This window comes from Epinephelus fuscoguttatus, linkage group LG9, assembly GCF_011397635.1.
Source record: "Epinephelus fuscoguttatus linkage group LG9, E.fuscoguttatus.final_Chr_v1".
NCBI lineage: Eukaryota > Metazoa > Chordata > Actinopteri > Perciformes > Serranidae > Epinephelus > Epinephelus fuscoguttatus.
Window position 1 is genome coordinate 37,567,808 of NC_064760.1, and position 16,836 is coordinate 37,584,643.

Sequence of the window (16,836 nt, forward strand, 5' to 3'; positions counted from 1 at the left end):
GCATTGTTCTTCTCCATGTGCCCGTGGTACTGAGTATATGACGCTATTTGTCACAGTTTTGTTTGGCATGAACCTGTTGCATTATGACTTTGTTGGAATGGACTGTTTTTATACTGTTATACACTGCTTTGTTTACCTGTAGTGCTGTCCGCTAAGCCGTGTTCTCTGTATTTGACTCGACTCATCTACTATGATGCTTAGCATTACTTCTGTCCCATTGTCTTTTGTCATTATCTTGACCATGTTATTGTTTTTTCCAGGATCCAGCAGGTATCTTTGAGTTGGTGGAGGTGGTTGGCAATGGAACCTACGGTCAGGTGTACAAGGTGAGTGTTCCCACCATGATGCTTTTCTGTTGCATGCATGGAAGAATATAAACTCTGCTGCAAACTGTGATACTTACAGAAATATTTGTGCATTGTCAGGTTTTAATTTAAACATTATCTACATGGCACAAAGTCAAAAATTGCTTGACATCAAAACGTCTCAAAAGCGACACACAGTAAGCCTGCAGCAGTCTTGACACATGCACACACACAGCATATTACACTATCTAACACGTCATTTCTGGTAAAACGTACTTAAGCTACTTCCAGTAGTTAAAAGGAAAAAGAAGAAATTCTCAGCTGATTGAAATATCCTGTAGCTGTTACACACACACACACACACACACACACACACACACACACACACACACACACACATCAGCATCGACAGCATCTGCAGCATCTTTTAAAGGCCCAGGGTGGGGCTCACTTCCTTATCGCAGTATCTGTTGGTGTTTGTCTATATGAGTGGTTTGTGGTTACAGGAGGTGTTTAGTTTTATTTGGGTCTGTGCAGATGGTTGTGCCCTTAGTGCAAATGATGTCTGCGTGCATCTGCAATACCACAAACTGCGTGTTACTATGCCTGTATGGAACACTTTCAGTTCTGAGCATCAAAAAACAAGATCCAGCTGAGCCAATGATAGAGCTCAGATCCTTTGTGAGTGCTCAGTTTCAGATTTGTGTTACAATTTGTGTCAGGTCAGAGGGGAGAGTTGTTTGTAGTATAATCAGAGAGTTAAAACATCATAACTGTCGGACTGCCTTAGCAAAATACACCCCCCAACCTGCCATATGGCAAAGAGAAGAAAAATAAGCATGCTTAAACAGAGGATGATGTCAAATTGCTGTCATAAAAATTAGTTATGGAAGAGGAATAAAGTTGTATAAGGGGGATTGTTACTTTCTCTGCAGCACAAGACACAAAGGTGCAAATTCAGGCCAGGCCCAGGTCACATAAGGCATGCATTGCTTTGTAGATAATCACTATGGCATTAATGTCAATAGTAACTACTACAGTGAGATGGCTGAGTAAACAGCTTTAGAAAAAGTAGCTTTGACGTAGTCTCCCAAAAATGTGTTATATAGCTTAAAAGGTTAGAGTATGAATTAGAGTAGAGGTTAAAAGTTTAGGGTTTAAAGAATGAATGAGGTCCATGGATGGTTCTTACAAGTGTGTGTGTGTGAATGTGTATGAGACAGAAGGTGGGTGTGCCTTGATTGCCACTTGATTTCCTGAAAGAGGAAATGTTGCAAGAGATGCACAGGACAGTGAGGCCTGTGTCGGCCTTTACACAGGGTGCTTTTAGACACGGGGAGAAAATCACAAATTTCATCCAATGAGTCACACTCACGAATGTTTTAACAAGGGAAAACCCTCTAATATGGATGAATAGGGACCACTCTTATCGAGGGAGACTTAACAATGATTCTGATGTTTTTCATATCAAGATTACACAAGATAGACTATGCCCTATCTGAAAAGGTGTTATATCTGAGAGTATTTTCATTTTGTTAATGAGTAAATGAAATGACGAATGAATTAAATGGACCTTAATGTGGACAATGCAGATCTGTTTCTGCATGCCAGCATATTGACACATGCTAATGCAAAGTACATACTACATGAGAATCAGGCATATTTTGGGCCCGATCCCCCCAAGGCCAACAATTGTCAGCAAAGCCCCAACTTTTAATGGTCCTAAAGATCATCATCAGATTTTTTGTGGTGTGAGGTATGTTAAAAGTGTTTGTTACATCACTGGATCTGCCTGAAAGTCCAACATAGCTGCACTTAATTTCAAATATTCAGCATGTTCATTCGCCGACTGTCCCGTGGGTCTCATAGTGTTTGAATGGAACATCAAACGGGATTCAACTCAGAATTTACTCACTTTGAGTTCACGCTGTAACATGTACAGTTCATGTTCACGCTGTCTCATGACATAATCCATATTTTTAAAATTTTCTTCTTGAATTTTCTGAAAAAAAGTAGTGCAAAAGCCAAAAGCTAGTACTTTCTGCCTGTCGTCTGCCATGTTTGTTTACTCTGAAGTCACGTTTGATTACTAGAGATCTGCGAGATTTCCAGATTTGAGAGTCTGGACTCTGGTTGTTTATAAATAGAATGTGTTAGTGAGTGTTGTACTCTTTAGGCCAGATGGTTGCTCTCCACAAAACTGAAGGAGAAATCTGTTAAGTGTATTAGTACAGGTTGTAATGTGTGGGATCTCTAACACTTTCATTATTTCTTAAGATTTGTCAAATCATTTAGTGTGGGCCAGTCTGGTGGGTGTGTGTGTGTGTGTGTGACTGTGTTTTCAGCCAGTGAGTCCCATCATGGGAAAACACAACAGGAATAGGACCTTTAGAACAATGACTTGCTGTACACACATACGCACACACCTCAACACACACAAACACGCACACACACACAGCCCCTTAAGAAAACACTTTATTGTGGATTTACCTGAGTGCAGAAGATGCTGACAAAGCACCTGGTCTTTTCCTGTGTTTATTTATGTGTGTTGCATTTTGATTACATTGCATTCTTAAGGCCCGAATATACTAGGGCAAAATGTACGTGGAACGGACTCCGCGAGGAATGTCCGCAGTCATTCGGACTTTCATAGTCAAGCGCACTTCCGCGTTGTAGTTTCCTGTAAAAATGTCCATGAAAAATCCCTGCGATGTGAAAAATACATGCCAAACAGCAACTTGTGCGTGGAGCGGAGTCCGCACGGTTGTAAAATCTGAGCTTTGCGCGTACAGGGCTTGCGGACGTCCGCTTTGAGTCCGCGCGGACCTCCGCGGAGTCCGTTCCGCGTACGTTCCACCCGAGTATGTTCAGGCCTTTAGGATTAAGTAATCTTACCATATTTATCATACCGATTCTATTTATTATCTCACACTGATAGACTTTTATGTATCATTTTGCTTTATGTAGTGTTTTTGCTGTTTTGTTTTGTTTTTTTGTCTGTCTGCCCAGGGACAACGGATGCGAATTAGCTGCTAGCTAACTCAGCTAACTCAATTAGTTTTAATTATGCATTGTCCCTTTACTTTTTTTATATACTTTAAAAAGTATATAAATGTAACATGAACAGACACAGACACCAAAATCTTAATTCAGAGTGTAAACTTATGTAGTACCCCTTTTAATACTGAGTCAGTTATGAGATAATAGCGTACTTACTACAGAGGAAACTCAGTGACAATTCCCACAGTGTGTCACAATTACGACATGATAACAGAAACTGTGTATTATGTGCAGAATGCATGTGTTTAGCCAGAAAGGAACTGGGCAGAGCAGCATCTTAACAGAAAATTGATCTACACTGTCCCTAGATGGTCAAAAGACTACAAGTCCCAAAGAAACAGCACTTTGTGAAGAATCTGAAGATGCTGCGACCACTGTCACCATGTCTCTTCTGCTAAATGCACACTCACATAAAATACACATTTGTGCAGTTACAGCTTACTTTGTAGTGCAGTGAAATGCTTTTGAATTGTATTTATACTTTTTTTTTTTTTTACCCATATGTAAATGCCGGCAACAGAAAGCAGGACCCAAATTCCAAAACAGAGAAATAACTGTTTCTCTGTTTGGGGAAAGCAGTTTTACAGAGGTCTAAAGTTGATTTACAGTCTTACCAATCTGGAACCAATATTTCCAGTACATTTCCATGCTAAGACTTCCGCTTTTGTGCGCTGGTCATTTTGGCTGATCTCTGGGGCTGACACCTTCTGGTCAGTTAGTGAATGTGCTCTTATCTGACCAAACTCTCTTTGGTCAGACAATCGCTGGTCTTCCTTTCATAAGGCCATGTGTCAGCCAAAGGTTTTTTTCCAGATTGAAACGCCAGACGCTCTTCTGAAAACACCAAGCTGGGTACGCCAGAGTGCTTTGGGGACACAGCATTTTTTCATTTGAGACACTTTGGTTGCATCTGGTGGCCATGATTTGGAATATTGGCAGAAATAAGATTGTCGGCACAAAATGGAGGACTTGCTCTGGCCCTTGCTCTTGTTAAAGGGAAGGCTTAAGCATGTAGGGAGATGGGACAGACACACCAGTCACTGTGACCAGCAGTATTTATTCCTCCGTCATTAATCCTCTCCTCTGTTGTTGTTGTTTGGAACTTGTACATGATGTGAGAGTTGGTCTATGTGGTATTTATCCCATCCCTCCAGCAGTATGATTGGATGGCTGAATAAAAAGTGAGAGTGATGACCGCAGCATTTTACCCAAAACATTTTTTAAACTCTTGACAAATGGACAAAAAATGCTTTACATGCAGCACTGTATGCAGAATAGACTCTCAGCACTTCGTCATGCTGCTCACATTTGTAGCACCCGCGTCCCATTGCAATGCTAGCCTCAGTGAAAAAAAAAAAAAAACACTTTGTCGGACGAGTGCAGTCAGTGCACTGTGGCAGAGTAAGTTAATCCAGAGATAGCTTGCAGATTTTTTTTTCCATATCGACCAATCGATTGGTTGAAGAATAAGTAGAATTTCAGTCGACCAAGAATTTTTTGGTTGACAACAGCCTACTAATCTCTAAAAACTAGGGATCCATGATAATATGGGCACGTCATTAGTGTCAGCCATTACCGGCCAACATGCTTTTTCTTAATTTGCACAATTGAATGAATATTACACACATTGAAAAGCATTGTATTTCATGTCTCCATCTGCTGGTGGGCCATCACAATAACAGTATGCATCCTTAATATGATATTAATTCCACTACAGAAGAGACTTGATGATCGCTAAAATTAGGTTGGGAAAAAAAGTGGGTGTATTGATGTCAATATCGGTCAAATGAGTTGTTACATATTGGATATTGGCCAAAAAATCCAATATTGTGCATCCCTAATAAAACAGATCATTTTAATCATTTATCTGCATACAAATGCAGATAAATGATTCCTTAATAAAGTTAGCACAGGGCTAAACTGGAAGTTAGCTGCTCAGCCATTGAAAGCCTATAGTGCGCTTGTTCTATGAGCCCAACGATTTGGAAAATGTACCACTGAGCAACTTTCATAAAAAATGAAAGAGGTCCCAGCGCTGCATTCATTTTCTTTTTACATCCATTATCAATACCACTCGGACTACAAACGGACTACAAATGGAAACCAGAACACCTCCAGTACAAAAATCTTGTTCTGCCTACAGATTCTGCATATACAGTATACACAGAATCTGTTAATGTAGAATTAGTCTTACAGTTAACAGTAGGCAGGGTTAGGTAAGGTCATTCAAGTCAGGCAAACAAACCTGATGGGGCAGGCAGCATGTCAAACCACACAACTGGAAAATCATAGGCAACATGTCCAGGTAGGAAGAAATGACGTGAACACCGTGGCAAATGTGTGTTGGAAAAAGCTGTTCTCAGTGTATTTTATGTTAAGGAATTAAAAAACAAGCAGGCAGGTGGTCTATGGAAGATCAAAACTAAGTAAGGACAGACAGCTGGGCAGGCATGACAGTATGAGGAACATTCATAAAAACTCACTGGGACTTTGAAAAACAGAGTTTTAGGGAGAAGAGGCGGAGGGAGATGGAACAAGATGTTTATATATGAACAGTAATGTGCAGTTAGTTGTAGTCCCTACTGTAAACCACACTGATCCACTGTCTGTTGTTTGGTGAAATGGTTTGTAGTTCAACTTACGTTATGTTGCCAATTAGTTCCGCTCTAAATTGAAGCCTTATAGTTGACCTATGTCTAGTGTCAGGAGTTGATTGTACTGATTGCTACATTTTACCATGACTCATGTTTTGATCCACTAATTGCCAGTTAGTAGTCAGATATCATGTCAACCAAACCACAGTGTCAGTGGGAACTGACACTGGGGGAAAGTGAGCCCCATTAGCCTCATTTTCATTTTAATTCAGCGGAACGGCCTCCTGGTCAGCAGACAGGATTTTCTGACATGCTGAGACAGGCACAATTAGAAGTAATAAAGAGTCAGATGGAGAGTAGAGAAGGGCTGAAGAAAACAATCAGGCCTTTTCAGCCAAATTGCCTCAGGAACTAAAAAGTTAGGAACTCAAAGAATCTTCACTGCACTCATTTATTACGTTTCCACCACATCTTAAGAACTGATATGATTAGAGAAATAAGAGCAATAACAGATTAAAAAGCCACCATGTAGACTAATTTTTGCACAAAAAATGAGACATCAGAGGGCCATCACTGTTGTATATGTTGAGTCGATGTTGAAAAAGAGAATTGCGAATGCGGAGAGTGTAGCCAGGGCCAAAAGTGAAAGGCAAGACCCAAAGTTGAGAGGATATAGTACGGTTTTGTTCTGGTTATTTGTGTACTTTAGTATGTATCAGTAACGAAACCTGTGTTTGACCTTTCCATGACATTCAGCCTTGCAAATTCCACCCGTTTTTGGCAGTGTCATGGTAGTAGGGAGATTTGGACGACAAGAACTAGAACTGGATCCAGGTTCCTGCTGTATAAAAGCAGGTAAAGTTCCTTAGTCCCTCAAAAAGTTCCTGGAAAAGTTCCTGTGGTCAGAAAAGGAAGTAGTCCGCTGTCCATAACAAAAAAAAACAATCACCCTTTTCTCCTCTCATTTCCCTCTTCAGTATCTCTAATTCAGTTCGCCTTCTCCTCTCTTCTCCTGCCTGTCTTTTGCTTTTTCTTTGAACCCTTTTTTCATGGACAGATTTCATTTTATGTTTAATTCTTTGTTTTCTTTTGTTGGTGTCCTAAACATGTGCACACAAGGCAAAGTCATTAGTGTCCAACAGATGCATTAGTCAAATCACATTAGTGATTTGACATTAGTATTAAAGGATGCATTATGTGCAGTAGTAGTCACACGGTGTTATGCCTGCAGTAGTTTGTGGCCCCAGGATGAAGAATTCAGGACAATGTGAGAGTTTTGCCTTCTTAGAAATAGTGACTAAACAACTTACCAGGACTGTCTTGGAATTTTTTGGTTTACGTTAAATTATCAATAGTTTATTTACTCTTCCCATATTTAAAGAGGGCTCATTCAGATGTATGTTTCTTTTGAAGTTAAGAGCAAAGAGCGGCTTGTCGTTCATGAACAGCGACACAGTCGTGGTTTCAGCTGTGAAACTTTCCAAACAAACGTGAAGTTATGAAGTTGTTTTATTGGACATTCTTAGGTCTGCATCACTATGAGGCACACACACTGTGCATGCATCTCTCACTCACCATGCAGTCATCATTCTCACACACACTAGCCCAGACACAGACTCAGACGCACGCACACACACACACACACACACAGGGCGTTTCCCTGTTTGCAGAAGGAACTTCCCTTCCCTGCAAGCCACTGCTGTAGAGTCATCTTTGTGTGTGTGTGTGTGTGTGTGTGTGTGTGTGTGTTTCTTACAATGTGAAAATGTCAAACTCCACTAAAGCTAAGCGCTACGATGACTGCTGATGCAACACTGTGCCGGTCTGAGTAAAGCTGAAATTCATGACTTGTTTTAGGACTAAATTTTATAGATACTGTGTCTATATAAAACTAGTGGAAATATTTTTGTCAGACCGTGGACTGTTTGTAATTGACCCACACAGTGAAATCATGTTCATAGTATATAGTAGTAAAAAACATCAAAACCTAACTTTGACACGGATTTGTTGGTATGAGTTAAGTATTTTAGTCAAGTTGGTGAAAGGCCAAATGTTGCCCCCACTGCTTTAAACCTTGGTGACACCGTGTTGAAACACCATGGACTGTGCACAGCCATAAAACAGCTGGCTACAATACAACTCCCAGAGCTGAATCACTTGCACTTCCTCAAATTTTTCTGGTTTCAATAGCGTCACTTCTCTTTCTGTGACCCACATATCATCAGTCTTATCTTGCTCATGTTCACTGATCTGCTGACCAGAGTGTAAAAAATGTCCAAATGTGCATTTGGACCAGCTGCTACTTGCAGTTGCAAATAAACTAACCCCCTCCCCTTTAGTGTCTACAGCAGAGGCCCTCCTGCAGCTGCTTCACAGAACAAGCCACTGGAAGCATTGTTTTTTGATAAACACTCGCCCAGCCTTAGATAAACTGCAGGGATTCTTTGTGTTGAAAATATTCCATTTCTTCTTCATATTAAGAAATGGACATGTCAGCTGAGCAAAGCATTGCCCATTACACTATAACATACTATTTAAAATGTGGAAAATTTAAATAAATAATATCTTGTTTTGAAATGAAAGTCTTTGTTTCAAAACATAGCAATGTTGCGCGGGGGGTTGAGTTGAGGGGAAAGAAGAGACAGAGACAGAGGAAACATCCTTCAACGTGGAGTTGTAGAACTCTGTTTGTGCTTGTTAGAGGTAAAAGAAAAAGAGTTGGAGAGAGACAAAGGAAAAAAGGAGAGGAAGGAAAGAGGAAAGTGAGAGAGCAGTGAGGGCTAAAGGGAGGAAAGCAGAGGTGAAAGGCAGAGAGACAGACAGGAGGGGAGGAAGGAAGAGGTAAAGAGACAGATGAAAATTAAAGAGAGAAGAGGAAGGTAGCCCCCCATGAGGTTTGGAGCCAGGCTTTGTGCTGATTACCCATGTGTGTGTTTCTGTGTGACCCAGACTAGTGGGAATATGGGGGAAGTCTACTAGTTAGAATATCCTCTGAAGTGACTTGCCTTCTTACTGTACTTTCTAAATGCCAAAACTATAATTAAAAGTACACCAGAGATTCAGTACTGCACTTACATAAAGTTGGGGGAATGGAAAAACTCAGACGGAAAAAAAGAATGGTCAGGAATAACTGCAGCAGAGGCTGAGATATCAAGACTCGTAGTCCCCAGTATGGGTGAAGCACAGAAATTGCTGTATCCTACAATTCCCATAATGCAACTAGGTACATGTATCTTTTTTATTAGATCTTGCCTGCCTCAAGTAATCCCCTGCCTCTCAAACTCCGCACTCTAAGTTTGTAGTGCAGCCTTTTAAGGCTACACTCATGAAGAGCTGCAGCAGTTCATTATTAAGTCAATTACTTGATTTACAAACAATTAATTGCCAACTATTTTGATCATCAAATAATCACCTTAGACTTTTTTAAAAGCAAAAAATAATCAAAAAAAACAAACATTTGCTGGTTTAATGCATCTTCACTGTGGGACTTTGATGTTTTTCTTTGTCGTGGATGATAGTAAATTGAATAGCTCTGGAATTCTGGTCTGTTTTTCCATTTGAAGATGTCACACTGGGCTCTTGTAAAATTACTCAAGGCATTTTCCCCTATTTTCTGACAGTGCCACTAACTAGCTCCCACCTGACCCATGTGCACTGCAGGGCAGCCAAGGCTAGCTAACCAGTGTAGCATTAATATCTTATTAGTTTTGTTCTTAATGTGGTACAGCATAGGGCTAACACTACTGCTAAACTGAAGAGTACCAAAATTAAGACAGACATGAGTAACCCTTCAAAAATGTACTAGTATATGTAGTATCTATAATTGTGTCTTTTAGCAGAGAAATTATTCTCTGTTTCCTGCCCAAGGACTACAGATGAAATTAGCTACCCCCCCTCCTTAATTACTAGCGGTAAATAACTGTTTGTAAGCTAACTGTGATTTTACCGCCTGTTTATCAAGATCACAAGATCTCGCGAGAACTTGTTTTCGGAGACGGACAGGGCTCAGACAAAGTTAACTTTCTCTTTATCTGTGTGGATGAAAAATGCAGCTTTAGTGTCAGAATATTGGGAAGATGTGTGGCTTGTGGAAAATGAACCCAATATTTACTTTAGTGACTACAGGGCGAAAGAATTGACCATAAATTGTGATCACATTCATTTTCCTCATTGATGACAATACATTCAGAGCTGCTGCAAGTCTCCTACGGGGGCGTGGCACTGACGTCACTGAATCAGGAAGTGAGCTGAGTGGGGTATCTAGCTTCATCCAATATCTCTGATCATACTGTACACACAGATTATGCCAAATTAATGCTAATATTACTCTGTGTCTGCTGCATGTATTATGCTGCAATTTTTTATGAACAAGAACAAGCAAGAAAATGAGTTAATGTGACCACAATATTTAATTAGAGGGATATTTTGTAGTAAAAAAAAAATACCTTTCTCTGCTCTTTGCTGGACAAACAGTGTCAAAATGACTGTTTCAAAATTGTCTCAGCAATATTATGTTTTTTAAATTTTTTATTGTCCAACATACAGTATACACTGATACCACTATATCTGCAATTAGCTAATATCAGCCAGTATATTGTTATGGCTCATCATCAGTCCAGCTATAATGGTGAAAATGGTGACTGAATCATATCACCTACAAAATGTTTATTGAGTACATGTTAAATCTCACCTTTAATAGTTAATTAAAATTGCAGGTGATAAAATTTATGAATGAACAAGATGGTTCCTCCCAGAGCTAAACTGGTGAATACTTTTTTGTACGCTGACAGTTGCATGCATGCACACACACACACACACACACACACAAACACAGAAGGGGCCCACTTCATTTTCTCTTTTCATATGACAGTGGGCCAGAGTGAGCTTTTAGCAGCATTATGCTGCTCAATATAATGTCAAACCAGTACAGTCTTTTTGACTGTGTAGTGCCAGCCAGTGAAGGCTCCATGTGAATGGAATGGGGAAAAAATGGGTTGTTTCACTTGCAAAATGTGCACACACACACACACACACACACACACACACACACACACACTCACACACACTCACACACAGAGCACCATTTCTACATGAAGTTTGGAAATGAGAGCTGACCAGTGATGCAGTCCATCCAAGCACAAAGTACACATATGTAAATACAGTAACAGACTGTTCTGTAGGGGACACGCAGGGGAGGGAGATGGGAGAGAGACAGACGGAGAATATTATAGAGAGAGCGGTGAGACAGAGCGTTGGAGACTAGGCTTTCTCTCATTTGTCTCCTTGCTGTCTGCATTATAAATGTCTTTCGTATCTAATTAGCATTCGCATGGATGTATTACAGTAACCTTTTCACTGACACAATATTTGTAGTGCTCACTTATTCTGCCAATGTGTGTGTGTGTGTGTGTGTCACAGTACAAGCGACAGACAGAAATGGAGAAGGCATTTGTATCAGGATTTATTTGTGTCTGTGTTTGAGTCCTAGCACTGTACAGCGTCATAATGTGTGTGTATACGAGCCTGTGTGTGTGATTCATTGGACCTCAATGTCAAAAAGTGAACAAGCTTCCTCCAATTAATTCTGGTGGAGAGCAGAGAGCCCTTTGAGTGTATGTGTGTGTGTGTGTGTATGTGTGTGTGTGTGAGTGTGAGTGCTGCATATTGTTAATAAGAAACTCAGATGAGAGTCAGAACATTTCACATTTGTAAGCGGTGGCAGCAGCACAGCCAGCCGACACCATCGAGTCTGAAGGGACAGGAAGGCCATTTCCTTATTTATCACAGTTGGGCCAGTGGCTGCTTGTATGCCACAATCCTTTGCAATTATGGAGACAATGTCCTCTACTTGGGGACAGAATCAAGGCCAGAATAGAACAGAGGTCAGTGAGCCTGACAAAGTGCATCTTACATCCATGAAATTGTAATATAAATAAGAAGAATATCAGCAGGGTTGTTATCTGACAAGGTGTCTAGTCACAACTGCTAGTTCAGCAACATTTTCAATAAACTTCATTGTCAGACATGTTTAACATGAACTGTTAGGATGTTAAACATTTTTCTACCCTTTAATTCTGGGGTTCAAACACTTTTTGCACATGATTTGTTCTCTTCTAAGTCCAAAATACTTCCAAACAATGGTTGATGATGGCTTATTAAGTGCTTGCTTGAGGAGCACACATTTTAAACACCAGTATTACAGTTGATTATGTTCCTTTAATTGTGGGTAGTCAAAATTGTGATTGAAATTATTATTTGATTAATTGTGCAGCCTTATTTGACATATTGTCCTGGTCATATTTCAGGGCTTGCCCAGCTTCCCTGAAACAATGAGTGCCTCTGCTAATGTGAGAGGGAAGCAAGCCAGCCCAAGTGCCAGTAGAAAATGTTGGCGTTGTGCATTTTCTGCAAACCACAAATGCGCTTCATTTGCACATTTCGTACATATCAGTGTCTCTAAATTGACGTAGTATGTTAACTGACTTTATCGTGGGAGGTGGAGTAGAATGCCTTGACACCTGGGCTAGATGCCTGCCATGCTGCAGACCACGGATTGAGATCAACAAACAACAAGACCCATTGTTTTTAGCGAGTCATCGCTGTGTTTCCAGCGGTGTTTAGCCACCAAAAAACGCGGGTGTTTTTTCAGCAGGGACAGTGCCACAGAATGCATTCGTCTTGTACTGAGACATAGCTGCATTTCCTGCTGGTATTGTTCCACTTAAAATGGGTGTTTTAAGCCAAAACATGATATTTTCCTAATCACAACCAAGTGGACTTTGCTCCTAAATCTAACAACATGTTAACTATAGCATTGTTAAAGTTTCAGTGTATCTGCTACATGATAATGTGGAAATGTAATCTATCCCTGCTTTGCAGAAATATACAATGCCAATTTTTTTTCTAGCTTCATCATCAACTAGTAACTATATTGATTAGTTAGCTAATTTTGCTAGCATAATCCTCCCAATCGAAGGCTCTGCCATTGATAAAGTACTAGGTCGTAACAGATTGTAGGTTGTAGTCAAGTCAAGTCAAATTTATTTATAAAGCACATTTAAAAACAACAGAGGGTTGCCGGTTCGATCCCGGGCGTGGGAGCCCTTCTGTGCGGAGTTTGCATGTTCTCCCCGTGTCAGCGTGGGTTCTCTCCGGGCACTCCGGCTTCCTCCCACAGTCCAAAGACATGCAGATTGGTGACTAGGTTAATTGATAACTCTAAATGGACCGTAGGTGTGAATGTGAGCGTGAATGGTTGTCTGTCTCTATGTGTCAGCCCTGTGATAGTCTGGCGACCTGTCCAGGGTGTACCCTGCCTCTCGCCGATGTCAGCTGGGATAGGCTCCAGCCCCCCCGCAACCCTCAAGAGGATGAAGCGGTTAGAAGATGAATGAATGAATGAATGAATTTAAAAACAACCCAAATTGACCAAAGTGCTGTACAGTTAAAAATGAATAAAAGAGATACAAGTCAAGTAATATAATAAACAGAACAAAAACAGCAACCAACATAGATCAAGGCACAAATAAACACATAGGCAACATCAGGAGGACTTGAAAGCTTTAGTAAAAAGGAACGTTTTTAGCCTTGATTTAAAAGAGTCGATGGAGGGGGCAAGTCTGACAGAGGGGAGAATGCTGTTCCAGAGTCTGGGGGCTGTGACCGCAAAGGCATGGTTACCCCTGAGTTTAAAATAAGTGCGTGGAACAGTTAAAAGCCCTAGGTTAGCCGACCTGAGGGGTCTAGAGGTGGAGTATGGGGTTAAAAGTTCTGTCATGTAGGAAGGGGCCACTCCATTCAGGGCTTTGTATGTGAATAAAAGAAGTTTAAAATCAATACGGTACTGCACTGGCAGCCAGTGGAGAGAGGCTAGGACAGGGGTGATGTGGTCTCTCTTTTGGATACCTCTCAAAAGTCTGGCTGCAGCGTTTTGTACTACTTGTAAACGGGAGAGAGATGACTGATTAATTCCAGTGTAAAGAGAGTTGCAGTAGTCCAAGCGGGTGGAAATGAAAGAGTTGTATGCCCTAATAATTGTGATGTAGATTTTCAAATTCTTTTTTAAAAGATAGACTGCATGGTATCAACTGCCATATCTTTTAATATACCACATTTAAGCCACATGGTCAGATTTCAATAATTTATCAAAAAGTGTAATAAATAACAGCTAATTTTACCAGTCAACTGACCAAACTATTAAGGGGAAATTTGGGCATTTTTCAACTTGTTTTTTTTTGTTTTGATGATCTTTGATTTTATGATCACATTTGAATTGTTTTTTTGGTTTAGAATCTGATTTCTGACATCCTTAAAATGATGAAGGAAGACAGATTACTGTGAATGTTGATCACCTCACACAGTCTTCCAAAATACATCAAGATATGAGCACACACATTGCATCCATTCAGCGGCATTATGACTGATGTGTTTGAACTGCTCAGTTTAATTCTTGGGAAAACACCAGAAGACTCTGATGTGGACATACTTGATTTAGACACACAGGTTTCAGCACTCTGCTTTCCTCCACTGCCCACTAAATAATACAGAAATTGGTCCTGTGAGTGATAAGTCTTTGGAAAGAGATGGAGAGAGTTTCAAAGATTTAGCTGCAGAAAAAATAAAACAGAAAAAGGCAAATATTAAGAATGTAGTGTTTGTTTTCAAGCTTTCCATCCATCTTTGTCTCACTGTGTTTCTCTCACTCTCTGCATTTGTCCATCTGTACCTGAATATTAGCTGACTGATTGAGTATAGTGGGGTTTGTCATGCCCTCCGGTCTATTTCATACACACACACAAACACACTCGCTCAGAGTCCTGTCATACATCACAGCTTAAAGGCTTATAGAGTAGCTACTCTAGTATCTTGTCAGCTTTCTGACTCATGACAAGGTTTTCAATTTTCCCCTTTTCACCTGACTGCACTTTACAGCTCTGGCTCTGTGTGCTGGCTTGCTCCCTCTCTCATATTGCCCCTTGTCTTGTTCTTTCTGACTGCTCCTCTCATGAGAAAATGAAATTATGTAGACATAGCCGTGTCCAGTGCTGAAAATGATATCACAATCCAAGTATTCACTCAGAAGTGGTGTTGTAAATGTTGTGTGTGTGTGTGTGTGTGTGTGTGTGTGTGTGTGTGTGTGTGTGCGCGCGCGCACAACTTATACAGTTGTTTGGCTGATTAGAGTTGTGATTTTAAATTCAACACTAATAGGACTGTGTTTGGTGTTTCTGAATTATAATCTTTTATATCTTGATCTACCCTTTGTCCCCATCAAGCTTACTTCAAACACTTATTCACTCAGTTACACCCGTGGTTTAATAGATATGAATATTTCCCCAAGCCTTCCAGTGTGTGATGATTCACTTTTGTTTTTATTACCACATCAGTCCCACTTTTGCCAATACCTAGTCTTGTGAGCTTAGTGCACCAAGCGGTCCTTGTTTGATGATAAATTTAAACACGTTTGATGTTTTATATCTGGAGTTCATAATATTTTTGTGGTTTGCAGTTCATCCAGACCTCACTCAGAGCTGCACCTCAGCTCCAGCATGTCAGCCGGAGGATTTAGTCCACAATTTTTCCTAAATTTGTATTTTTTTTCCTCCTTTTTTTATTTTTGAATTGTGCATGTTCATTGCAGCGTTAACACACTAAACAAAACACTCTTGATAGATTAGTTTGTGTTCTTGTGGGATTTAGGGATGTTGCCTATTGACACGACTCTAATCCGATAGAGTCAATACAAAACAATACTGAACTATGTTATTCATCAAACCCTAAGCTTTTTTTTTACATGCCATGTGAAGTTTTTTAGCCTATTTTGACCTTAACTCTTTCTTCATGTATTTCTCTAGGGACGTCATGTCAAGACAGGCCAACTGGCAGCTATCAAAGTCATGGAAGTCACAGAGGTAAAAGCACATCACATTAAATTACACACTCACTCCTTTTCTTTCCATCTCTACCTACCATCATCCTCTCTTTTTCATCCTTGTTAAAAATGTGATAATTAGTCTCAGCATTCCCAGAACCACCAGATAGTCATGCCAAAGATGGTTAAAGTAAACTGTACTTGACCTACCTTTTTGTACATATGATCCACATATGGGAATATTAATGCAAGTGCTGTCTTTTTTTGCATGTGGGAGATACATGATTCCTCAAACCTGGGCATTTCTCATGGGCTTTAACAATCATACAGAGTATCCTCAAAATATCTGAAAGAAGACTTAAATCAGGGGCATTCCACTGATTTTACACATAAAGTGCAGTTTATTCATCTGTGAGAATAGTCATATAATGTCTTCTGTGGCTCTGGAGGGAGAGTTCCAGAGTCTGAAAAACATAACCCTGTGATGATGTTATCTAGGATTGGGCTCCAGGCTGCAAATGTATAAAAGAAAAGCCTGTATCACGAACTGGAGTCGTGGGGTTTGAAAGAAACAGGCATTTAGGAGGCAGGGGGTCTAATGAAAGGCACTATTAAGTTGAATGATGGGAAATGTAGGATCCAGTGTTTTGTGGAGTCTGAACTATTTGGAGGACTTAAAAATCAGGATATCTCAGCCTCTGCTGCATCGATTTTGACCATTCTTCTTTAATCTGTCCCTTGTGAGTGCCTGAACTTTATGGAAGTGCAACACTAAATTGCTGGAGTACGTCTTTATATTGCATTTTTATTTCTGGTATAGATCTGCCCTAAGTCTAAATCGATTCTCCTGTATCCTCTCTTTGCTGGGAAATATAAGCACCTAAAAAGGAAAAAGTGAAATTTATGTTTTTGGCTTCATGGAGGTGCACTTACCTGCCGACGTGTTGTTTGTTTTCTGTCTGTGATGTAGGAGCCAGACAAGTCAAATGCTCTTGCTGGTGCCATT

The 16,836-nt window shown here is 40.2% G+C and overlaps 1 protein-coding gene across 3 annotated transcripts in view; it reads left to right on the forward strand.

Annotated features, from left to right (window-relative positions):
* The window catches only part of si:zfos-2326c3.2 (misshapen-like kinase 1), an 84,619-nt gene that overhangs the window by 938 nt on the left and 66,845 nt on the right, over window positions 1-16,836 (forward strand). For all 3 annotated transcript variants that reach the window (XM_049585196.1, XM_049585195.1, XM_049585197.1), the window contains exons 2-3: window positions 261-326; window positions 15,814-15,870. In XM_049585196.1, the coding sequence (XP_049441153.1) occupies window positions 261-326; window positions 15,814-15,870 (123 nt within the window). The remainder of the gene's footprint in view (window positions 1-260; window positions 327-15,813; window positions 15,871-16,836) is intronic.